At 40.1% G+C, this 26,626-nt stretch overlaps 1 protein-coding gene across 8 annotated transcripts in view; it reads right to left on the bottom strand.

Annotated features, from left to right (window-relative positions):
* The window catches only part of ABI1 (abl interactor 1), a 96,512-nt gene that overhangs the window by 39,086 nt on the left and 30,800 nt on the right, over window positions 1–26,626 (bottom strand). For all 8 annotated transcript variants that reach the window (XM_004605363.3, XM_004605370.2, XM_004605365.3 and 5 more), the window contains exons 2-3: window positions 24,255–24,422; window positions 220–396 (exon numbers count right to left, since the gene is read on the bottom strand). In XM_004605363.3, the coding sequence (XP_004605420.1) occupies window positions 220–396; window positions 24,255–24,422 (345 nt within the window). The remainder of the gene's footprint in view (window positions 1–219; window positions 397–24,254; window positions 24,423–26,626) is intronic.

The raw sequence follows: 26,626 nt of genomic DNA, 5'->3' as shown, positions 1-26,626 counted from the left end.
ACTGGAGTCCCCTGGGAGAGGAAGGCCATACACTAGTGATGAGGTGGTGTTGGAATATGCACGAGAAACGATTAACAGTATTGTAAATCACAGAATTATAATCAATTAAAATTTTTAAATGAAAAATTAAAAATAGAAAAAAATCATCACTTTATTTTCTATCCAAAATATTCATTATATATGCAAATTATTTCATGTTAATATAATAAAAATACCTACCTTAACACCATGGCCCACATCATCCAGAACTGTATAGTCAATAGGTTTTCGAATATACCTTACAGGGCGCTCCATATTTGCAGGTGCTATTATTTTGTGAGTTCTTGATGTATTCTTGTTTGTTGTCAAAATACCAATCTCTCTCCGAGCCACTTTCTCTTTATGAATGTCCACAGTCTGTGTTTTTAATTTGAACAAAGAAATCATTATTCAGTTAACAAAAAATTATACAAGAATACTCCTATATATTGAACTATAGACTGGACACTAGGACTACATCTATGATTTTCCTAATGATTTCTCTTTCCTTTTAAAAATAAACAAATTCATATTGTCAAGGTTCAAAACAGAAAATTTCTAAAACATAAAAGCACCAAATAGGGGCTGGAGCAACAGTACAGCGGGTAAGGCGTTTTGCCTTGAACTCGGACTACCTGGGTTCAATTCCCAGCATCCCATTCGATCCCCCAATCACCATCAGCAGTAATTCCTGAGTGCAGAGCCAGGAGTAACCCTTGTGCATGCCGAGGTGTGACTCACAAAGAAAAAAAGAGAAAAAAAGCACCAAATAATTTTCTTTCCTAAAAGTTTTGTGTGTGGGGGCTAGAGCAATAGCATAGCAGGTAGGGCATTTGCCTTGTACGCGGCCAAACCCGGGTTCGAATCCCAGCATCCCATATGGTCCCCTGAGCACCGCCAGGAATAATTCCTGAGTGCATTAGCCAGAAGGACCCTTGTGCATTGCTGGATGTGACCCAAAAAGCAAAAAAGTAAATAAATAAATAAGGGGTGTGTGTGTGTGTGTGTGTGTGTGTGTGTGTGTGTGTGTGTGTGTAAAAGGACAGCAAACCTGTTCTGAATAGCTTCTATTTTATTGAGGATGAAAACCGAAACAAAACAAAACAAAAAATCAGAAAGAGGACTTGTTAATTATGTGTACTCTGAGACAATTATCCATAAAATGGAGGTCAATAAATGGTACAACTACCCTAGCTTTTCTCCTTCTAGGCTAAGGACAAATCTGTGCTTAACCTTAAATATCTTGCAATAAACAGATTAATGTCTTTAAAAAAAAAAAAAGTACAAAAACTTGAAAGTCAGTTAACTCACTAAGGTAAATACTGAAGGTTCAAGATATCTGTTTAGGGGGCTGGAACGACAGCACAGCAGGTAGGGCCTTTGCCTTTCATGCGGCCGACCGGGGTTCGATTCCCAGCATCCCATATGGTCCCCTGAGCACCGCCAGGAGTAGTGCCTGAATGTAGAGCCAGGAGTAACCCCTCTGCATTGCCAGGTGTGTCCCAAAAAGCAAAAAAAAAAAAAAAAAAAAAAAGTTATCTGTATAGCTGACTGAGGCTAGAATCTCAGAAGAATCTCAGAAAGCACAATTTAGCAATACATTGCCATTAAGCCTCATTCTAAGAACCTGTTGATACTAATTAAATGTCTCATGAGCTCAAACTAAAAATGTTTCCTGAATAACTGTCCCAATTTCTATTTAAGAGATTAATCACTGACTAAAGGTAATGCCTCTCTTTCTTCCCTACTATCTTACTAAGTACAGTTGTAAGGTAAATAGCTGTGAAATGTCTGAGAGAAAAAGGTAGAGCAACAGTTTACTGTCTAGCATAAGAAAGATTTCATCACCTTTCAGCATAGAAACCAAGAGGAATGCTTAGATTCCCTAACCTGGAGGCTGCTCACCTGAAATAGATACAATTCAGAAAAGGCCCTCACCACAGATACCTATTTCTCAGCTCCATAATTTCTCTGTGGAAGTTAGGGTGTGAGACACTGGCACAGAAGCTAACCCTTTATTTTTTTAAGGTAACTAAAACACATTATTCTCAGTTGGAAAAATAAGGATAGGACCTCTAAAAGTTTGTAGAAATTTCTTCTTTTCCCCTTTTATTGAATTACCATGAATTACAATGTTACAAGGATATTTATGGCTGAGTTTCAGGCATGGCATGTATTGTTCCAACATCAATCCTTTTGCCAGTGCCCATTACCCTCCACCAATGCCTCCAGTTCCCCTACCGCCCCCCAGTCCACCTCTGTGGCAGGCACTTTCCCCCTTCCCCATTGTCCTAGTGCTCCCTCCCTCCCCTAACTTATACCCCCAACCCCCGTCCCAAGGCCAAGCTTCCTACTGAAGACCAGTCCTCCTGCTTTTCTTTCCTATTGCCATTGGGCATTTGACACTCCCGATGAAGTTTCTTTATATCCCACATATGAGAGGTCACTCTAAGTGTGTTCCTCTCCCTCTGACTGATTTCACTGTACATGACACCCTTCAGATCTAGCCATAATGCTACACACTGCTTGACTTTTATCTTTTTTATGGCCAAGTAGTATTCCATCGTGTGCTCATGGACATTTGGTCTGTTTCCATCTCTGGCTATTATATATAGTGATGCGATTAACAGAGGAATGCAGAAGTCTTTTCTGAATTGTGCTTTTGGGCACTTTAGATACCTTTTCAGGAGTTTTTTGAGGAATGCTTATATTTTCTTCCAAAAAGGCTGAACTAGTCGACATTCCCACCAGCAGTGATTCAGGGTTGCTTTTCCTCCGAATCCTTGCTTCGATTTTTTTTTTTTTAATGAGTGCCAGTCTCTGTGGTGTGAGTTGGTATCTCAATGTTTTGATGTACACTTTCTTGACTAGTGATATAAGAGCAATTTTCAAATGCTAGTTGGTCATTTCTATTTCTTTTAAGAAGTGAAGTTACTATTCATCTTTTGTCACATTTTCTGATAGGGCTGGATGGTTTTGGCTTTTTGGAATTTTGTTTGTTTTGCAGAATTCTACCAGTGCTTTATATAGTTTAGGTATTAACAATTTGCCAGATGAGTTGTGCGCAAATAATTTCTCCTAGTCTGTGAACTGTCTTTTTATTTTGGTCACCATTTCCTTTGAGGTACAGAAACTTCTTAGCTCAATGTAGCCCCATTTGTTTATCTTTGCTTCTACTCTCTTGGTTAGCAGCATTTCATCCTTAAAGATGCTTCTAGCTTCAATATCAAGGAGAGTTCTGCCTATCTTTCCCTCTGTGCAACTCATGGATTTGCAGGTCTGATATCTAGATCTTTAAGAATACTGAGGATAGGGTGTGTGCCTTGTACATGACCAAGCCCAAGTTCCATCCCCAGCATCCCAAATGATTCCTCTGTGCACTGGCAGGAGTGATCCCGCGCAAGGAGCTAGTACCAAACCCTGAGTATCGCCAAGTGTGAGTGTTGCCCTCCCAAAAAATAAAAGACAAAAAACAGAAAAAGAGGTGTGGGTTCATCTTTTTCGCGTGTTGTCTGAACAGTTTCTCAATCACCACTTTTTAAAGAGGCTTTCCTTGCTCCAATTCTTTTCTTTTTTTCTCCTCTTTTACCAAAGAGTAACTGTCCAAAGTAACCTGAGGGCCTGTCTCTGGGTTTTCTATTCTATTGCACTAAGTGTCTGACCAAATTCCAGTATCGCACTATTATAATTAATACTGCTTTATAATACAGTTCTAAGTTGGGGAAAGTGATGCTTCCCATCTTCTTTTCCCCCCAAGAACTGAAAAGCTAACACTTTAGCTCTTGCTATCATCATGAAGAACAAGGTCCTATATCCCTAACTAAGAAGACTGCATCTTCTACCAGAATCTAAAAACCTATGGCAGATTAATTCTATTAGCTATGCTGGGTTGTATGAAAGGCAAAAATCTCAGACTAATCATTTCACACCAGAATGGCATATATCAAAAACATGAAAACCAACAGGGTTGGCAGGGATGTGGTTAAAAAGGAATGTTGAAGGAATGATGGTAGGAATGTTGTCTGGTTTGGCCCTCTGGAAAACAGCAGGAAGTTCTTCAAAATAGTTAAGAATAGAGCTCCCATTTGACTTTTTGGCATTTATCTCTGGAAACACAAAAACACCAATTCAAAAAAGTATATGCATAACTATGTTCACAGCAATGCTTAATACAAAACAGTCAGGACATGGAAATAATCCAAATACCCAGCAACATGTGAGTGGGTAAAGAAGTTGTGGTATATGAGCTGGAGCAATAGAACAGAGGTAGGGCATTTGCCCTACACATGGCCAACCCATGTTCGATTCCCAGCATCCCATATGGTCCCCTGAGCACCGCCAGGGGTAATTCCTGAGTGCAGAGCCAGGAGTAACCCCTGTGCATCCCTGAGTGTGACCCAAAAAGCAAAAACAACAAAAAAAAAGTTGTGGTATGTATACACAAAAGAATACTATGCAGATACAGGGAAAGAAAATCAATATGCAGTTTTCATGAACTTGGATGAAAGGAAAGCATATCCTGTTAAGCAAAGTACGTCATGGGAAAATGAACAAACACCAGATGTTCTCACTATCTGTTAGAGTACCAAGAACAGGGCAATGAAAAATATCAATGTGGGCAATCCTTTATTCTGGATTACAGAACTGAGAATGTTCTATAAATGTTCAAGAAAAGAAGGGAATAGAGAGAAAGAGAAGGAGGAAACAAACTGGAGGTGAGACTGGAACATTGATTAGACTTAACCACTTTGGAGGTGTAAAGGTGAGGTAATTATGCATCAAATTAAAAATTTAAAGTGAGTTTTAAAATTTTAAAGTGAGCAGGGGTGGGAGGGAAATCTAAGGCATTGGTGAAGGGACACTGACACTGGTGGTAGGTTAGGAGATGAAACATTATATGCCTGAACTATTATTGACAGCATTATAAAACACAGTGTCTAAATACAAATAACCTTTAAAACTTCAGAAATTTTTGCAGGGGTATTGGGGGCTCTTCAGAAACCCTCAGTCAGCTGGGCTGGCAGTGTGATGTGAGTGAGGGTCAAGGATACAGTGCTGCTTGGGGCCTGTGTCAAGGATTATATAGGCCAGCCTGGCAGTACTTGGGGACCTCTATGGTTGCACTGGTGATGCTCTGGGGATCATGTGGTATCAGGGATCAAATCTGTATCAGCCATATGCCAGGAATGACCCGCTAACTTCTATACCTCAGACCATTGATTAAAACAAAACAAACCTGTTCTGGAAACAAATCTGTTTTTAGAGTGAATAATTCACATCTCTGTCCACCTAATTCATCCAAAATTCCAAGGCATACCACTAAAGTTGTAAAACATAAAGAGTTTATTTTAAAATTTATGTATGATATATACATTTAAAAATACATATTAATGTATGTATATGTAGGATGACATTACTTTGTCCTCTCCCCCCTTGCCACGAGGAGCTTGTCCTGGTTTTTCCCGGAGTTTAGGCTTACCCCAGTCTCACCCATCAAGGTGTTCCTGAATCACTCCCGTCCCTTTGTTTAGCTGTAATCACTTCTTTATGCTCTCTTCCCCAAAAAGAGTTAATCAACTTCTCCCCCTAATCTGACTCTGCTAATTTGTAAGGTCAGACCTTCCTAGGATACTGAACTTATAAGTTAATATTGCCTTTGTCCTCCCCTTATGCCTTTTGAATAATTTACTTTAAAGCAATGTCCTTTTTGTATAGACACGAGAAGACAATATTATGCTTTTGTAACTTGGGACTTAATTGGCTTCGAATATTATTCATTCCCGGGCACCTGCTTTCTCCACTTAAGCCTCAGTTGCCCTCAGTTCCTTGCACCCCAAAAGCAGGGTCCCGACAAGGGACAGGACAGATCCAGGGCAAGCGGTGAGTTATGTGCTACCCTGGCATCAAGATGGGCCTGGCCAAAGTGCCTAATTCTTAACTATAAGTTAAGAGCTTGATCATAGACAAAAGCTGTCATGATCCAAAAGTAATGATGAGACTAGGACCCTGCTAAGGATAGGAAAGACTGATCTGGCCTGAGCACTGTAGTCTGAGATCGAGACGGCCCAAGGAGAGCAATTCTATAAGCTTTAATGCATTTCTTATTGTGTCCATACAAAATGATTAATATTATGAATTCTTATATGTTTGCTGGATGAGGAGAGGAGAAACACACTCATGGGACTCCACCCTTGTGTGGATCCTCTTGCTGAAATAGTCAATCCTAGGAGCATCCCCTGAGGGAACAGTGAGCACACCTATGTGTATGCCCCAAACCCCTCATGCTGGGGGGACTTAACTACGCTGTAAGAATGGGTTGGGGGGCCAGATCTACAGATCCTGAGAGAGACCCAGACGGGGGAGAAGCAGAGAGAGAGAATGAAATAAACTGATTGACCAACCAGTTTGGCCTTCTTCCTTCCGTCGCATGCCCTTGACCAATAGCCACACACAGCGGTTCCAGAGCACCGAATGCAGGCGGTGAGACAGCCGCCAGAAAAGCCCGAGAGTGCACATGCCTGTCGGGGTGCCTTAGTTTTTTACATGTATATGTGTGTGTGTGTGTGTGTGTGTGTGTGTGTGTGTGTGTATTAAACCCCTTCCTTTTCTAACAGCTCTAACACAAGTTTACTCAAATCTAATTTGAGGGCAAGTAAAACAGTCCAGAGGGTAGGGCACTTGCCTTGAATGTTGCCGACCCAGCTTCAATCTCTGACACTACATATGGTCCTCCGAGCCCTGCCAGGAGTGATCCCTGAGGAGCTCAGAGCCAGGAGTCAAGCCCTGAGCACAACTAGTGTGTCCCCCCCAAACAAAGACAAACAGACAAAGATTAATTTAAACAAAATTCTGCTTCAGATAGAATATGGTCATTTATGTAACTCTGTGGGAAGGAAAATATTTAAGACTTCATTGAAAGTTTAAAAAGTATAAACCAATTAACACTGTGATTTTCAGCTAACTTCCTGACACTCTTCCCTTCTTCTCTGCAAGGTCACATCATGAATGTAGCACCATCAGGTTTTGTTAGAGGTTCTTTTCTTTTTAAAACCTCTGACAATACAGCCAGTTGGGCACTTGCCTTGCACGTGCCTGACCGGGCTCAATCCCTGGTACCCCATATGGTCTCCTGAACCTGCCAGGCATAATCCATGAGTGCAGAGTCAGGAGCTTACTCTAAGCCCTAAACACTGCTTGGTGTGGCCGCAAACCAAATGTGTGTGTATAGGGAAGGGGGGGTTAAAAATTATATCTCATTTTCTGTTCCTATCTATCTCAATGTTTCTACATCAGTTCTCTTATCAAGTTATGTAAGTCAGGTATCTAGTAGTTATTTCATATCCAAATAATTATTAATCTGGTCAAATTTACCTTTATCTACAGAAATTAGTTTCTTTCTGTTTCCAATACTTTAATTCTAACCAATATATATCATCTCTCACTTTGACTTCACCTCAGCTATTATTGTAACATTTTGACCCAAAAAAGTAAACAAGAAAACAAAATGAAGAGACTTGAAGATCTTGTTTTTTTTTTTTTTTTTTTTTTTGGGCTTTTTTGGGTCACACCCAGCGATGCTCAGGGGTTACTCCTGGCTTTGCTCAGAAATTACTCCTGGCGGTACTTGGGGGACCATATGGGATGCCGGGGATCAAATCCGGGTCGGCCGCGTGCAAGGCAAACGCCCTACCCACTGTGCTATCACTCCGGCCCCAAGACTTGAAGATCTCTTTCAATATTACTTAAATTCTATGAAATTCTGTATTTAAAATATCCCATGTGAATATTCACAACAAAAGCTCTTTATTTCCAACCTGGTGTCCATAATTCTTCTAAAAACCATCTTCACCATTCCTAATTTCATCACATATTGCAAAACTATTCAGAATTCTGTTTCAAATTATTCAAAAAATCTTTTCTCTGCGTTTTATCCCTCCCATCTCCCATAAAAGTTTCAATCACAACCTGTCCAGCAACGAACAACCCTGCATATGGCAGGGCGGTGAATAAAGGCGGTGAATAGGAGGAGGGGAACAGGCTAGAACATTTGTATAACAACAGCATGCACATGCTCACCAAGCCAAGTTAGCTTTTTCAGAGAGTAATTTCTTCTCTTACTTGAATTTCCTTCCTTGCACATCATTAGATACAAAAGATCATTTGTTGTAAGTTGTTTTACAATTTTAGTAGTCTAGAAATAAAACTAAGAGTCACCAAGTTAAGAGAAACTAGAATACCCAGATGCCCACTACAAAGCAGCCTCTAGATCTGAGAAGCACGGGTGAAGATCAGTGATCTTTTTCAAAAACACACAAATATGAAATCAGAAAATCTGTACTGCAGCACAGGTTTGACAAGTGGCCTTTTCAGTTACTATAATTGTGAAACCGCATCAAAATATTTGATGTTCTTATAAAAGCTTTGATATTTTTATTTCATTCTGCTTATATTTAAAAAGGGCTGGGGATATATTAAAACAACTAATAAATGACCTAATAGGTACTAAAAACATTTCTAACCACAACTTATTTATCAAGGTAGCCAATCTATAACTCTGCAAGAAAGGCAGAGTATTTGTAAAATACTAATATAAAAATATGGGCAGATCTAACTATATATATAATAAATTATATAACACAGTATCATGCATGTTGAACCTGGAGGACACAGAGAGAGAGAGATACGAAAGAACTTCATGATCTCAGTTATACAGGGAATCTAAAAAAAGCAAACACACTGGGGTCTGAGAGGTAGTTCACTGGGTAAGGCACTTGCTGAGCATGTGGTCAGGAAACCCATGTTGGATCTCCTGCATCCCATCTGGTGCCTAGAGCACCACCAGGAGTGACTCCTGAGCACAGAGTCAGCAGTAACCCATAAGCATTGCCAGGTATGGCCTGAAAAAAACCCTGAAAAAATGTAGAAGGGAAAATGGTTACTAGGGAAAGCGAAGCAGGGGGAAATATTAAGAGCTGGTAAAGGATACAAAGCTGTACCTATGTTGAGTAAGTCTAGCCATCCAATTACACATGATGACTGCAATTAAAAGCTGGAAATATGTTAAAAGTACGTTCCAATTACTTTGATTACACACACAATTGGGGATGGGGAAGGGCAGAGAGATAACTCAATTTAGAGTACATGCCTAGTATAGGCAAGGCCCTGAGTTTAATCCCTGGCACTGATGGTCCTCTATCTTCAAGGTAGCAATGGTGTTCCCCTACAGCATTTTATAAAGGGGTGTGAGCAAGCTCTGTTCTTTTGTGCTTTTTGTTTTGAAGTCATAACTGGTTGTACTCAGGACTTACTCCTGGCTCTGTGCTCAGGGATCACTCCTCCTAGTGCTCCGACGACCATATGGGGGGCTGGAGACTGAAATGAAACTGGTCACTGTATTATGTTCCTAGTCGTGACCTCTATTCTTATTAAAAGCTTTTTTTTTTTTTTGCTTTCTTGGGTCACACCCAGTGTTGCTCAGGGCTTACTCCTGGCTCTGCACTCAGGAATTACTCCTGGCAGTGCTTAAGGGGACCATATGGGATGCTGGGAATCAAACCCGGGTCGGCCGCATGTAAGGCAAATGCCCTACCCGCTGTGCTATCATGCCAGCCCCTTATCAAGAGCTTTTAAAGAAAGACTACAAAAACTAGAAAACCAAGTTTAACAATTTCTTTTTATTTTTTTAATTTAATTTAATTTTTTTTTTTTGCTTTTTGGGTCACACCCAGCAATGCACAGGGGTCACTCCTGGCTCTGCACTCAGGAATTACCCTTGGTGGTGCTCAGGGGACCATATAGGATGCTGGGAATCGAACCCGGGTCGGCCGCGTGCAAGGCAAACACCCTACCCGCTGTGCTATCACTCCAGCCCCTAACAATTTCTTTTTAAAGGATTAAGCAGGCCCATTATTATATGAGCACTCATAATTGAATAAATAAAATAAATTGTGTGGAACAGAAAGAAGCTAAAGGAATGGTTAAAATAGACAAAGAATATTATACTTAGAAGATGGGGGCCGGAGGGATAGCACAGCGGGTAGGGCGTTTGCCTTGCACGCGGCCGACCCGGGTTCGATCCCTGGCATCCCATATGGTCCTCCAAGTACTGCCAGGAGTAATTCCTGAGTGCAAAGCCAGGAGTAACCCCTGAGCATCACTGGGTGTGACCCAAAAAGAAAAAAAAAAAAAGAAGAAGAAAAATTACCTTTTGAAATACTGACATAAAATATGAATTTCATAAGTAGATAAGATTTAAAATTATCTTTTAGAATATGATTATTTAAAACTATTATACAGAAATGTGTTCTTATAATTACATTGGCTTTTCTTCCCCATATTATTTGGGAGTGGAAAAAGCACACACTTCTTTTAAAGCAGTTTCAGAAAAAGTCTAATTATCAAGACAGAAAAACAGGAAAGAAGGCGCTCGTCTCACCACAACCGTGCTTGGGGGCTTTTCTCGGCCCGCTGTCATTTTTAAAAAATTTCCTCTTAACGTAGGCTTCGACATGGAAAATCTCTGTGGAAGAGCCGGTGAGAGACGCCTTCTCCGAATCCTGACCAGGCTTCACCACGGGACCAATCGTTGCCTTTTGTGATAAAGTTGCATTAAGGGAATAGCCTGGAAATACCGTTTCTGATCTTTACCCTCCTGGAAATTTTGAACCGGAGCTTACAGTGGTTTGTTTGGAGTCACGGATTGGCACCCCTGGGCATTTGGGGATTGTACTCTGTTTGGTAGTGGAAATTCAAACATGTACTAAAGAAGTGGGAAGTGCAGCATGAAGAGCTAAAATCCCCAAAGAGGAGGAAGAAGATAAAAGAGAGGGAGGAAGGAAGGAATGCAGGAAGCAAGGAAGAAGAAAAAAAGAGGTGTTATCTGTGTGATTTCTATGGAACTTCTGCTTTGTGTGGTCAGCACCAGCCAACAGTGTGTGGTGTGTTATAGTTGGAGCTTAACAAATAGTCCTGGGGCTGGAGTGTCCTATCACTCCAGCCAACACTTTGCTCGCTTATTTTGCCTACTTGGCTTCGATCTCTTGCATCCCAGCAGGTCCCCCAGACACTCCAGGAGTAACCCCTGGGCATGGTCTGGTGTGACCCAAAAAGCCAGAGGGGGACGAGGGAAAGAAAAATCAAATACTCCCCTTTGGGCCGTGCTGTGGATCGAGCATGACGGAAGAACCCAAAAGCGCGCCCTTGGACTCCAAGCAGCCCACTGAACCAATTCCGGCACGGGATCGGAGACCCCCACGGCGGGCTGCGAGAGTGGAAACCGGGAATTCCCCAATTCTTTTAACCTCTCTCTCTCAATCCCTTCCTCCCGAGCACAGCGCAGGGTCCACGGCTTTCTGAGTGCAAAATGGAGACGCCGAACCTCTCTCTAGGTTTCTCCATCTTATGAGCACCATAAAAGGGTAAAAGGGTTGTACTTTCCCTGGACTTTATACAGAAACCCAAAACCGCGAGGCCGCTGCGGCCGCGCGACCTAATGTCATCTTAGTATCAGCAATATTGTAATGGTTCCTTCTTAATGGGTCGGACTTTTGTGGGAGATCCTAACAAGAATAGTAAGTCTTTTGCTGAAATATTGAAGGCAATCAAAGTGGTAGCCATCTCTATAGACTGAACTAAGCTATATCCCCACGCCGGCTGAGAAGAAATATCCTTCTTTCTCGGGAAGAAACGCGGCGTGGTGTCAAACATAGTGTGATGTCCATTAAGCAAACAGACCTGGTGGCGTGGGAATGGGATATAAGGGGGAAAATTATGTACATGGAACAGCGGGACACTGGTGGAATCTCGAGCCGGAGCCGATACCAGCACAAGACCTTTGGTTCCAGAAACTGCTTGCAGACACTCTACTAGACTATCAACTAAGCCAGAGCCCCACACCGGCTGATGACGGGAAATAACCATCCTCTTCGGTTTTTTTCCCTTTGTCAGACAGCGTGGCGATTACTAAACAGGGGTGAACTCGGTGGCGCGGGGCAAGGGGGAAAAAGAAAAGTTATGTAACAAACAGGGGGACTTAATATCTCTATATTCTTAGCAATGGAGAACTATCAAATGCTTCCTTGGCAATAGGACTGTCTTTTTCTTTTTTGGGGGAAACCGCAGCAACGTAGTGAGTTGTGTGTTGAAACATGGAATGTAATCGAAATAAAGCGTAAACGAAGTGAAACTTATCACGTACAAGGGTGGGGACTGGGGAGGTGGGAGGGGGCGGCAGATATACTGGGGGGGTTGGTGATGGAAGATGGGCACTGGTGAAGGGAAGAGTGTCTGAGTATTGTATAACTAACATAATCCTAAGAACTATGTAACCCTCCACTTGGTGATTCAATAAAAAAAATTAAAAAAAAAAAAAAAAAAGAAAAACAGGAAAGAAGTATAACATACACAGCAAAATTACTTAATATTTCAAATATCTTTTACAATATATTGGAAGTTTTACTACTCCCAAGATTGCCACTGCAAACAAAGAGTATCATAGGTTTCAAGCAAAGAACTTTAAAGCACAATTAATGCTTACTGAATAAGTACAGAATGAAAATCAAAACACTTTTACTCTGAATAAAAAGGAACAGTATGAAAGGAATAGAAAAAGTATAAAAGAGTCCTGAGACAAGCACATAGAGAAAGCCTTCAGCCAAGAAGAGACAATCTTTGTCTGTTGCTGCTTATTTGGCCCAGACTCTGGAAATGGCATTATGCCCAAAATTCTCCGTTACAGAGCTTTGTTCAATAAGCTTGAAACAAGGTCCCAATCAACGGCAAAGTTAACTTGATTCAAAATGACCCATATATACACACTATAAAATAGATCTATTTAGAATAGATGAGCTGCAAAATAGGACTCTGATGGAAAACATGGTATGAAACACTTGTTTCAGAATTATTCTGAAATAGTCTGCCCTGGGAAAAATTGGATCTGCCACTAATATTTTGGCCCATGCCTAATTTTAGTACAACCCAAAGACATTTTTCTGTTTCCTCCTTTCTTGCTTTTAGAAGGTCACACTCCACATGGAAATTACATACATCCACCTTAAAGATCTTTTGTGCTTAACTGAGTGAAAACCACTTTTGATATGATCCAAGGTAAATATCAATATATAAGGAGAACATCAGATCGCAGTTTACCTTCCAAATTTCAGGACATGAATTTATTCTTATTCCTCAGCCTGTTACCCTTAAAATTAGCATTTATTTAAATTTTATGAACGTCTCTCTCTTCTTAAAAGAAAATATATTTAACATTCAGTAGAAATAAATGTCAGTCATTGTCATCTATGACTAAAAGCAGCAGTTCAGAAACAGAGTGCATGGATTTTAAAGCAGATGCCACCACTCTCTGTGTAACATTGAAAAAGTTACTTAACTGGGTCACAGCATGCCTTGCATGCAACTGACCTGAGTTCAATCCTTGGTTTGAACTCAAACGGTCCCCTGAGCCTGACAGGACTGGTCTCCGTCTCCCCCATCCAAGAGAAAAGAAGAAAAAGTTACTTAACTACTACATACTTTCACCTCTCTTACCTTATAACTGAGTCTTAAGAAAAAAACAACTCTCAAGCTCAAACTCTGTTATTATAAAGACTACCTGAGTTAATAGAATTTTCCACTTGAACTTAAAAAACTAAAGTTAGCCTTTTTTATTATTCTGTTCCCCGAACTATATATTTTTATGTTTAAACTGAGTTTCCTGGATAATTAAAAAATAAATTATCAAACAAGATTATATCCCTCAAATAGAACATATCCCCAGAGTGAAATGTGCCCACTAAGCGCAAGTATAATGTAAGTTTTTTGTTCCTTCCCTTGCTGATAGAGTTGTGCTCACTAGGGACTGCAAATCAGGTTTCAGTGACCGCATACAGGCATGGTTTTTACTGAGATTTGCACTCTTTTAGCGGCAGTGTTTGTACCTGTGTTCACATTGAGGCACAAAAGTTATGACTGTGGTGCTTGCACGGGTCACACTTACTGGCGGAGACACCTTTCTACCTCTTTAACTGTGCGGTATTCTGGGAATCACTGCCTACTGTGCTGTGCACAGAAAACCCTGGTACAGCCAGAAATCACTCGTGGTACTGGGGGTCAGGGAGGCAGAGCTTCCAGGATCCTGCTTGATGCACTTGCAACACTAGGAATTCAAACTTGCAAATTGCAGTTTGAACTAGCAAATCACTGAAAGACCAATGACTGGCCACATCCATGTAAGATTTCGAATACCACAGCTAAAGTGAATAAACATGGCAGAGGTTTTCAAGGAGAAAAAGGCAAGTCATATAATACAAAAGTTCAAAAATCAGGACATATCAGACCTCTCAACAATACAGGAAGCTAGAAAGAAAATGACTATTACTTTTGAAAGAGAGAAAACACTTTTAGTCTGAAACTAAGGCTAAGCAATTGAGGATATGTCTCAAGTGAGACCCTGGGTTTGATCCCCAGTACTCATGCTTAGGACAAACAGGTGTGGCCCATTCGTTTACTTGAAAATAAACAAGTAACAAGAAAACAAGTGAATAAAACCAAGGTCTGAACAGTATAGTGATAGTCTACTTCAAATAATGCCATTTAATAGCTATGTGATCCTGAACAAGTCACATCAAGTCTTTGTGCAACCATTTCTTCATACATAAAATAAAACTGTTATGAGGATAAATTAACTCAGTGTATAAAAAGACTAGCAACATTGTACACGATACTTAAACATTCTAGAGAATGGGAATCTCTAGAGTAGAAATCAAAAGGAGCTGTCTAGCACTAGGTTTTTCATTATAATGCCTTTAGGGACTAACTGCCTTTCATTCCTAGCAGTGGAAGGGAGGGAAGAAATTGTATAATAAAACCCAGTAATTATATCTAGTACAGAATAATATCTATAAATGCCTTTAGCCTGATGAGGCAGGAAGAAACAGAAAATAAAATTTCAGAGAAAGAGAACCACCTCACAGTCAAAAACAGAAGAAGGATATACTAAGAAATATTCTTGGTTAATCTGAATAGCAAGATCAGAGTAAACCAGGACAAATTGGGTCAGCTCCTTTTAAATGAACAGTCTGCTGATAAAGAATAAAATAAGAGGGGCTGGAGCCATAGTACAGTGGGTAGGGCATTTGCCTTGACCTGGCCAACCTAGGTTCAATTCCCAGCATCCCATATGGTCCCCTGAGCACCGCCAGGAGTCATTTCTGAGTGCTAAAGCCAGGAGTAACCCCTGCTGCATCGCCAAGTGTGACCCAAAAAGCCAAAAAAAAAAAAAAAAAGAATAAAATAAGAGTACTTCAAAATTCTAAACAGTCCTTGATTAATGGTAGTCCTAGGACACTTTGTTCTAGGACTACATCTTCAGTTATCTTTTTAAGCATTTTTATTTATTCAGTATTTGTTTTGTTTTGGGGCCACACCCAGCTATGCTCAGGATTATTCCTGGCTCTGCACTCAGGCATCACAATACATGGGATGCAGGGAATTGAATCTAGGTTGGCAATATGCAAGGTAAGAGCCTTACCATTTACTATCTCTCCAGCCTCAGTTTACTCATTTCAATGGATAAAAATTATTGGAACAAAGATCTAAAAATCAGAATGTTAAAATGTGTTTGCAGTCAAAATTTTGTAAGGCACATACAGAGACAATTTACCATAGGCAAGAGACAGCATATATACACAAGCACAGAGACACTACGGCTTTCAAGAAACTGTTCATCCAAAAGAGATTATTACTCCAGATGAAGAGAAAATGAATATACAAAATAAAATTAAATCATGTGAATTTAAGTAAAATCAATAATTAATATTAAGTGTACACACAGGGACAGGGGATGAAGCTCAGGGACAGAATGTATGCCACACATGTATGAGGCCATGGTTTGATACCGAGTATCAAAAGTAAGTAATTGCAGATACTGCCCCAGTTAAAAAAAAATGCTGTATTTGTTTTATCACTATTTTTTTTTTGCTTTTTTTGAGTCATGCCCGGTGATGCAGAGGGGTTAGTCCTGGCTCTGCACTCAGAAATTACCCCTGGTGGTGCACAGGGGACTGTATGGGATGCTGGGAATTGAACCCGGGTTGGCCACATGCAAGGCAAACGCCCTACCCGCTGTGCTACTGCTCCAGCCCCCAACTGTATTTGTTTTAAATCCCCCTACATGCTTAAGAAAAGACAAATCCTAAACAGAATAGCCTGGAAAGTAAAAGAATTAAATGAATATATTTTATATATTAGTATGCAAATTATTAATATGATTTCAAAATAAGCTATAACCAATGCAGAGTACTTTATTCTGCAATAATGCTATATGTTATTTTAAGAATATTTAAAATAAGAACCAGAGAGAAGTACAGCAGGTACAGCACTTGCCTTGCACAAGGCTAACCCCGGTTTGATCCCCAACATTCCCTATGGTTCCTGAGCACCACCAGGACTAATTTCAGAGTTTAGAACAAGAAGAACCACTGAGCACTGCCAGGTGTGGCCCAAAGAGAAAACAAATCAAAACAAAAGAATATTTTAAGTGAATCCACATATTCAATGACAATTTTATCACTTACATTTTCCTTTTGGGAACAAAGTAAAAGCATTAGAAAAGCTACTAACATGCCAAAAGTTCAGGGGGGAGGAGACAATTTTGGAAAAAATAAATATTAAATATGTACAACTGCACACAAAACTGCAGATGGCCAGAAGGGAAAGCAACTAAAACGGGGCGCGCCCCCCCACCGGAATTTAAAAACAAGCTTTCAACACTGATACAACTGTCTTCATTTAGATTTTTTTATTTTTATTTATCTTTAATATTTAATATATATTTAAATATCAAATATTTATCCGATATTATTTATATATATTTAATATATATCTTATATATTAAATATATAATATAATATATATTTTATTTTATTCTTTAATTAGTGAGTCACCATGAGGGTACAGATACAGATTCACATATTTTTGAGCTTGTTTTTCCCTCATACAATGTTTAAAAACACATGCCTCCATGCCTCCACCAGTGCCCATTCTCCACCACCAATAAACCCAGTATCCCTCCCACCCCCCCACTCCACCCTGCCTCTGTGGCAGGGTATTCCCTTTTGATCTCTCTCTCTCCAATTGGGTGTTGTGGTTTGCATTAGGGGCATTGAGTGGCCATCGTGTTCAGTCTCTAGACTACTTTCAGCACGCATCTCCCTTCCCGAGCAGGATCTCCAACCACATTTTACTTGGTGTTCCCTTCTCTATCTGAGCTGCCTTTTTCCCCAGCATGTGAGACCAGCTTCCAAGCCATGGAGCCAACCTACTGGTACTTATTTCTATTGTTCTTGGATATTGGTCTCCTACTCTGTTATTTTATATTCCACAGATGAGTGCAATTTTTCTATGTCTGTCTCTCTGACTAATTTCACTTAGCATGATACTTTTCATGTTGATCCACTTATATACAAAGTTCATGACTTCATTTTTTCTAACAGCTGCATAATATTCCATTGTATAGATGTACCAAAATTCCTTCAACCAGTCATCTGTTCTCGGGCACTCGGGTTTTTTCCAGATTCTGGCTACTGTAAACAGTGCTGCCATGAACATATAAGTGCAGATGTCATTTCGGCTATACTTTTTTGCTTCTCCGGGGTATATTCCCAGTAGTGGTACTGCTGGGTCAAATGGGAGCTCAATTTCTAATTTTTTGAGAAGCGTCCATATTGTTTTCCAGAAGGGCTGAACCAGTCGGCCCATCAGATAAGGGGTTGATACCAAGGGTATATAAGGCACTGGTTGAACTGGTTGAACTCTACAAGAAAAAAACATCCAACCCCATCAGAAAATGGGGCGAAGAAATGAACAGAAACTTTCCCAAGGAAGAGATATGAATGGCCAAAAGGCACATGAAAAATTGCTCTACATCACTAATCATCAAGGAGATGCAGATCAAAACAACCATGAGATACCACCTCACACCACAGAGACTGGCACACATCCAAAAGAACAAAAGCAACCACTGTTGAAGAGGATGTGGGGAGGAAGGGACCCTTCATTTAGATTTTTAAATTATTTGTCAGTTAAAATTGAGAGCTAAGGGTTGAGGACATAACCCAAATGGTTACAGAGCATGATCTGCAAGGGGAGTCATGGGTTAAATCCCCAGTATATACTGTTCCCCAAAATACCAGAAAGTGGCTCAAAAAGAAGATAGAAGGGACAACTAAAATGGAGCTGAAGTATGTAAACATTTTTAGAAATAACTGGTAAATGATAACGCAGCAGGAAAGACTCTTGCGTTGCAGTTGGCAGACCAGCGTTCAATTCCCAGCAACCTGTATGGTCCCCTCACCACTACCAGGAGTAATTTCTGAGTATGGAGCCAGGAGTAACCCTAAGCACAGCTAAGTGCTAGAAACAAAACCAAAACAAAACAAAAAGAAATTCTGCTATCACTATATTTATCTACATTTTAAAAGTTCTCAGGCTGGAGTGATAGCACAGCAGGTAGGGCATTTGCCTCGCACGTGGCCGACCAGGGTCCTATTCCAGGCATCCCATATGGTCCCCCACCCCCCCAGCACTACCTGGAGGAATTCCTAAGTGCAGACCCAGGAGTAACCCCTGAGCATTGCCAGGTGTGACCCAAAAAGCTAAAAAAAAAAAAAAAAAAAACCTCAAATACCACTGCACTCAAGCCAAATAAATATTTTTTTAAGTAAATAAATTTTAATGTAAGTAAAAGAAAATTTAAATGGCGGAGGAACAGATTGTACATGCAACAAAAAGAACATCAACATCCAAAAAAAAAAAAAACCAAAAACCCTTACATGTAGGATAACATAGCCTCAGGTAGTTTAGGTTTATTGGGTTACTCCCATTACAGTGCTCCTATTCCTCTTTGTTTATTTGTAGCTTCTTTCTTAGTGTTCTGTTGACTTGTAAATAATGTTTTTCTCTTCTCCTTGAGTCCTTTGCATAGTTTATTCATAGCAAGTCCTTTTTGTATGGACACAGGAAGACTTAACAAATGTTATGCTTTTGTAACCTGGGAGTCATTTGACTCTACATGATATTTTCCTCCAGGGCATCTGTTCTCTTGACCTAAGCCTCAGCTGCCCTTACTTCCTAGCATCCCCAAAGCAGGGTCCCTACGTGGGACGAGAAGGACCCAGGGCAAGCCGTGAGTTGTGTGCTATCCTGGCATCGAGATGGGCCTGGCCAAAGTGCCTAATGCTTAACTATAAGTTAAGAGCTTGATCATGGACAAATGCTGTCATGATCCAAACAGTGATAACTAGATTTGGACCCTGCTAGGGTGAGGAATGATTAATCTGGCCTGAGTGCTGTGGCCTGAGCCTGTGGCAAGATGTTGCCAGGAGAGCTGCCTTGCAAGCCTCAATGTATCCCTTGCTATGTCCATACAAAAATAACTAGTATTGAGATGTTAATAAGTTCCTGGACTAAGGAAAAGAAAAAAACCTTAAGAGTGAGGAAGGGCTTTCTTATGTTGATTTTGCTACCTGGCTGGGTGTAGCCTAGAAGGCAAGGTGGGAGAGAGGATGAGGAGACAGAGAAGCCAAAGAGAGGCGGCAGTTGATCCAGAGAGAGGCCGGAGCTGGGAGTTCGGGAGATGAGAAAGATGGAAGATTGAAAAAAAAAAAAAGAGAGAAAAAAACAAAAAAAAAGATGGAAGATTGAATAAACAGTAACTAATCAGCAACCAGCTTGGTCCTCGTTCTCCTTCGCCTGTCCTTGACCACCGGCCGTCCCGATCCAGTCCACACACTGCGGTTCAAGGGCACCGAACTCGGGCGGTGAGACAGAGCCACCCGGAGAGCCCGCAAGTGCACTCGCCCCTCGGCGAGCTTTAGTTTTTTACACTTACATATAACTGGAAAATGACTTTAGATGAAGGGTGAAATCTAGAACCTGTTTTCTACAACAGCAGTTAGATGAACATAATATTCTAGTTTTAATACTATGAAAGGAAATAACTTTTTCAAAACTTCCATGTAACATGATTCATTTTTAAAAAATAGGTCTACATTGATTGCAGGGATAGACTTGAAAATTTGTTTTTCCAAGGATACTACTGCAGTATTTATGCTACATTGATACCGCAGCTAAATATCATAATAGTATATGTAGCAGCCTAATGCACATGATCTAGTTTTCTTGCAGTATATTAGAGCAAAATAAATGACCAACATCCACAAATTTAACATGTCATCAGTTAACTCACATCCAAAAAATTAAAGAAAACATAATTCATCAAAACAGCAGCAAACTTAAAAGGGATTTATTTGTGATTTCCTATATATATATTTAGCTTGTAAATACAAGACTGTAAATGTATTAAGAGACAATTTCTGTTAAAGTTTTCATTGTGTTTCACTTCAAGGACTGCACAAGTTAAAATCTGATAAAGGATTTACATTCGGTTATCTGAAACTTCCCATCTCAGACTTGTGTTTAATGTGGTGGGTGACTTCATCATCTCCCTAGACACCACCAGCAGGAAAGTCTCTCCTTTATGGCTTCTGGGACTCTCATTAGTTGTGTGCATACAGTTTTCATTTTCTATGTCATTGTCATTATCATTGCTATCTTCGTCACTTTCTAACGAGATGCCTGTGGCAGCTGAAGCACCTTTAGTTTCTCGGTCAAGAGGGGAAAAGCCAGTTCCACTGAAAGTGTCTTGCCTCTGGTAGAAGAGCACGTACACAGCTTTGGACACAATCTGATCTTCAGATGCTGTCGAGACACTACTGTCATCAAAGTAGTACCATTTCCCATCATTATTTTTTGCAAAAGCAGTATAATGTCCTCCTCCCATCCCTCCATAGTGGTTGGAAATGGCGATTAGATTATAGTGGCAAGGACCTGCGTTTGGATTAATTAGGAATTCTGACATATCCAAGTCACTTATAGGAAAATCAACTAAGGTATCCAATTTATCTCTCATGTATCGACTGTAAGAAAATCGTTTGAGATGTACCACAAGTACTGGAGGCAGTGACCATAAATCTAATTTCTTTGTGGTCAAGCCAAATAATTTTTAAATTGAATAATGACAAAACAATGCAAAATATAAATTATTTCTGATCAATTAAAAGAGGCATCTCTATGACAGTAAGTTTGTTGGTTATATATAAAATATTTTAAGGTATGTTATACCTGCTGTAAATATATGGTTCTTCAATTTTCTAATGCTCTATCTCAGAGATTCAATAAAAAAAAATACCTGATTATAAATTTCCTTTAAAAAAACAAAAGAAAGGAAAAAAAGGGGGGGCTGGAGTGATAGCACAGCAGGTAGGGCGTTTGCCTTGCACGAGGCCAACCCGGGTTCAAATCCCAGCATCCCATATGGTCCCCCAAGCACTGCCAGGAGTAATTCCTGAGTGCATGAGCCAGGAGTGACCCCTGTGCATGGCTGAGTGTGACCCAAAAAGCAAAAAAAAAAAAAAAAAAAGCTTCAGGCTAGCATATAATTGGGGTCATACTTTATTTGGGTCATACCCAGCATTACCCAAAAACTATTCCCAGCAAAGTTCTTGAGGTTTTCTCCTGGTGGAGCTAAGGAGATAATTCAGTGCAAGGGACCAAACCTGGGCCTCCTGCACGCAGAGAAAAGCTAGCTCTCCAGCTACCTTTAACTTTAAATCACATCAAGACTTAACAAATTCAGACAACAGGAGAAGTTTGGTTTATTTGAGGCCCAGTGATTTCACGAATTGATTGTTCCAACATCCCACCCTCTACCAGAATGTCTGCTTACCTCTCCCACTGTCTCAGGGTTCACTTCCCCAACTCACCCACCCACCCTAGATAAACTCAGTTCTGTACAAAACTTCTAAAGTCACCTAGAATTGATCACCTAAATCTAAATCATGAAAAGACAAATACACACACACACTGATACTCTACACATTAACTGGCCTGGAACTCAAAGTCATGGGGAGACTCAGAAACTATTATAGATTAAAGAAGCAAAGAACACAGAATTACTAAATGTTTTTAAATAGATCTTTTAATTATTAAACTATTCAATATTCACATGGAATTTGAGGATCCAATGCTAGCAATGTGTAAATATTAATTATCCAAATTTGATGATTGTTTTGGTTGTTGTATTATGTAGTAGAAAGTGCCTGCATCTAGAAAATACACTTCTTCAAAGTACTCAGGAGTGATAACCATTAATGCAAGTTATTCTCAAACAGTTCAAAACAAAAATTTCTGCACCTGCAACTTTCCTGCAAGTTTAACATCGCTCCCCTGAAAACATTTTTAGTTATCTTCATTATTGACAAAATGAGAATAGAGCTTACTTTCCCCCCCCTCCCCCTGTAACTTACTTTTATATTGACATTTGTTGCTGTTTGTTTTGGGGTCCCACTCAGGCAGTGCTCGGGAGCTACTCCCAGCAATACATTCAGGAATTACTCCTGGTGTGCAAGTCAGGACAATGTGGGATAGTAGGGATCAAACCTGAGTTGGCTGTGTGCAAGGCAAGTGCCCTGCCCATTGTACTATTTCTCCAGCCCCAGCTTTAGTCTTTTCCTTCTTGCATCATACTCTTGTGCTTCATATTTCCTAAAACAACCACTAAACCAAGTCTGAAGGAAAATGCTGACAGCAACACAATAATACCATTCTCCCACCATTGGCTAGTTCTATCTATCCTACTAAATATTCAATTAAGAAATTGATCCTTCAAGGAAGAAATAGATGAGATGGGCATTAAAGAATTGATAGGGCTCTCCATGGCCAAAAAGTTGAGTACATATTATTTGCCAGTACTCACAGATCATTTTCTAGGACAAGCTATATGCTTATATACAAAACAAGCTTCCATAAAATCAAGAAAAGTGCTATCAACGATAAAATTTCTCTTCTGAGAACCATGTTTTAAAGCTAAAAACAAATCAAAAACAGAAAACCCAAACACTCAGAATTTGAATAACACACTATTGAAGTAGCAAGTTAATAAATCAATGCACAGAAATTTCTTGGATCCTTGAATCTTTTTTCCCTTTCTTAAAAAATTTTTTTTGGTTTCTAGGCTACACACACCCATCTGTGCTCAGGAGACTCTATGTGGTACTAGAGATTCAAACTAGGATCAACTGCATGCGAGGCAAGTACCTTAACCCCTGTACAATCTCTCCAGACCCATCTTAAATGTAAACAATAAAGAAACTGTCTTTTAAAATCCCATTTACAATCCTGTCCAAAAAATGCAAATAGGGCGTTTGCCTTTGTCCCTCTCAGAGAGGCTGGCAAGCTCCCCGTGACATATTCAATATGCCAAAAACAGTAACAAGTCTCACAATGGAGACGTTACTGGTGCCTGCTCAAGCAAATCGATGGACAATGGAATGACAGTGCATCTGACGAAACAAAAAAAGGGAATGATCTATTTAGTGAAAACTATGAATCATTTCTTTTATTTCTTTCTTTTTTTTTTTTTGCTTTTTGGGTCACACCCAGCAATGCACAGGGGTTACTCCTGGCTCTGCACTCAGGAATTACTCCTGGCGATGCTCACAGAACCATATGGGATGCTGGGAATCGAACCCGGGTCGGCCGCATTCAAGGCAAACACCCTACCCGCTGTGCTATTGCTCCAGTCCCCTATAAATCACTTCTTAAGAGATATGAAAGACACAAAAAATTGGAAACATTTCTAGTTCATAAAAAACGAAATTTATATTGAACCAGAAAATACAACAAATAAAGTAATCCTGCAGAGGGGTGAAGGGAAACACTGTGCCCCTAGAACTTAAACTATATTACAAAGCTATAGTAATCATAACTACAGAGAACTCTCAGATCAATGGAACAGAATTGATACTCCAAAGATAAATCTTTATGTGCTTAGTGTTAAGAGTTAATTTATATCAAAAAGTCTAGGTTTATTAAGAAGAGCAAAGGGGCTGGAGCGATAGCACAGCGGGTAGGGCGTTTGCCTTGCACACGGCCGACCCGGGTTCGAATCCCAGCATCCCATATGGTCCCCTGAGCACCGCCAGGGGTAATTCCTGAGTGCATGAGCCAGGAATGACCCAAAAAGCAAAAAAAAAAAAAAAAGAAGAGCAAAGAAAGTCTCTTCAACAAACGGTCCTTGGAAAACCAGATAGACCCATTTAAAAAAAAAACAAACAAAGAAACCAGACCCCTACCTCACGCTGTTCACAAAGGTTAACTCAGAAAGACTCTCAATAAGCTGTTACCTGAGAGATATGATTGATGGAAGACTCCATTCTCCTAAGCTGAGATGCTTGGATGTCCAGCAATTGGAGTACATTGTTGGCCAATGCATTGATTTGATACGCAACACTAGCTAGGGATTGGGTTGTATAGGCTTTGGTCTCTTCTAAAGCTTTTCTCTTGTCTGTAGCCTGAAATAAAAACAAAAACAACACATTTATTTAGGTTAGCATTCATTATACATGTTTTATAAAGGAGTTTTAATAATATAAACTTTCAAATGAATCAAATACACATGGGATGAATCGGGTGACAGAAGCAAAATTTAACAGTTGGTTCTAAATTACTGCTTAACTCAACGACCTATTTGTTTTACTAATATCTTTAGGACCTTAGTGTCAGCCCCAAGTTCTCTACCAACTGTTCAGAATTTAGCTAAACTAATTTGTTTCTTTGTCATCCATTTTGTTATGCTAAGTGTCTTGAACTGAACTAGCCCCTCTCACAAGCACATGCTACAGATCAGGGTTCCTCAACCTTTTTAAGCCTTAAGACCAAGAAAAATAGAACTATTTCATGGACTAGCTAACAGCTGAAACAGTAGACAGTATTTTATTCATTAAATCCAGTGTTATAAAATTACAATTTTTCAGCTAGTGTAACATCTGCTGCTGCATGGTTATTGCATGACTGGGGGGAAATTTCTGCAGACCATCAGAAAATTTCCAAGGACCACTGGTTGAAGAACAACTTGATGGGTCTTCTCGTGTAAACTAAAATATGGCTCTCTAAATACTTCTTGTGGAAAAGAGTCTCTCCAGCACCCAAGGAGCCTTTCCCTTTTGCACATTTTGCATATCCCTCATAGAAGAACTGAGTAACTTATCAAAACACTCCTCTTTTTGGTTTGAAGTGAACAATCCAGTCGGAAGTACAGGAACCCCAAAGCTCTCCACTGAGGAACCTTATAGAGGTCTGTGCCCTGCACTGACCTCTTCCTGTTTCCCTTGAGACATGCAGCTTACCTTTTTCAGGGCCTGAAACACAGTTCTCTCTTTCACTTTGCTGAAACCTGGCTCAGTATCTAACCCCTCTGGGCTCTACTTAATAAACCCTGATTTAATCAGGGATGGAAAGAAAGCTCAAAGAGTTAGTGCCTGTGCTTTGCCTGCAGGAGACCTGATTTAATCTCATAGTCCCCTTGAGAATCACTGGGAACAAACACCAGCACTGAGTAGAGAGTAGCCTTTGAGAACCACCAAATGTGGCCAAATGCCCCCCTCTTTAAATTCAGATAAATCTTAACCAAAAACAAGAGAGATACAGATTAGATTTCAATTCCACCTTAGATACCTATTGGTATCTAATGTTGATTCTACAGTAATCACCATTAGGAATCCAACTTCATTAACCATTCTCACCATATTTCTCATTCCCCACAAAATCTACAGCAAATCTAACACCGAAATCTCCCAATCCTTGACCCATTCTCCTTTCTTCTCAAACTCCTGTATATAAACAAGAGGCAGGTGGTGAGAACTCTTCAAGAGGAGTGAAAATGAAAGACAAATGATAAACTCGACCTGTGTGTACATGAGGGGGCAGCTTGTATTCTAAGAGATTACTTTCATGGGGCTGGAGCAATAGCGCAGAAGCTAGGGTGTCTGCCTTGCACAACGTTCGAATCCCAGCATCCCATATGGTCCCCCAAGTACCTCCAAGAGTAATTCCTGAGTGCATGAGCCAGGAATAACCCCTCTACATCGCCAGGTGTGACCCAAAAAGAAAAAAAAAAAAAAGAGATACTTTCATTATTATAATCTCAAATTGGAAAAAATGGCCACGAATCAAGTTTTTAATGATTATGCTTTTGGTGTACAAAGTTGCTATAGCTCTAACACCAACAAAGTACCAAAAACTATTTTTATATCACTTCCAGTCTGTCCTATCCCTTCCCCCACCCTGGTAACTTCAGTTCTGTTGTCAAAGTCCAAGTTCAGCTTAATGGCCAGAGATGTGGCTCAGTGGCAGAATACCTGCCATGTTCAATTCCTGGCACAGTCCCACATGCTGAGTGTAATGTTAGCAGCAAAACTGCCTCCACCCGCCCCATACAGCACAAGTGTTCCAGCTCCAGTGCTCTGCAACCAAGCATGCAACCCTTGGACATTGCAATGACCACAACAAAAAGAAAAGGGAAGGAGAAAGACCAAAAAGGAAGATGACTGTTAAGAACTGCTAAACTCAAACAACGTGCCCAAGAACTCTATAAAAAATTCCTCAGAAAATTTAATTTTATGAGCAGGCAACATAGAAAACTGTTCACATTTTTCCTCACTTATCCAACTACAGACACCAAGCTTTACTCAGGCAGCTGTCTTGTAGAAATTTCCAC

The sequence above is a fragment of the Sorex araneus genome, chromosome 9 (genome assembly GCF_027595985.1).
Source record: "Sorex araneus isolate mSorAra2 chromosome 9, mSorAra2.pri, whole genome shotgun sequence".
Taxonomy (NCBI): domain Eukaryota; kingdom Metazoa; phylum Chordata; class Mammalia; order Eulipotyphla; family Soricidae; genus Sorex; species Sorex araneus.
The sequence above is the reverse complement of the archived record's forward strand: the minus strand, read 5'-3'. Positions and strand labels throughout refer to the sequence as shown.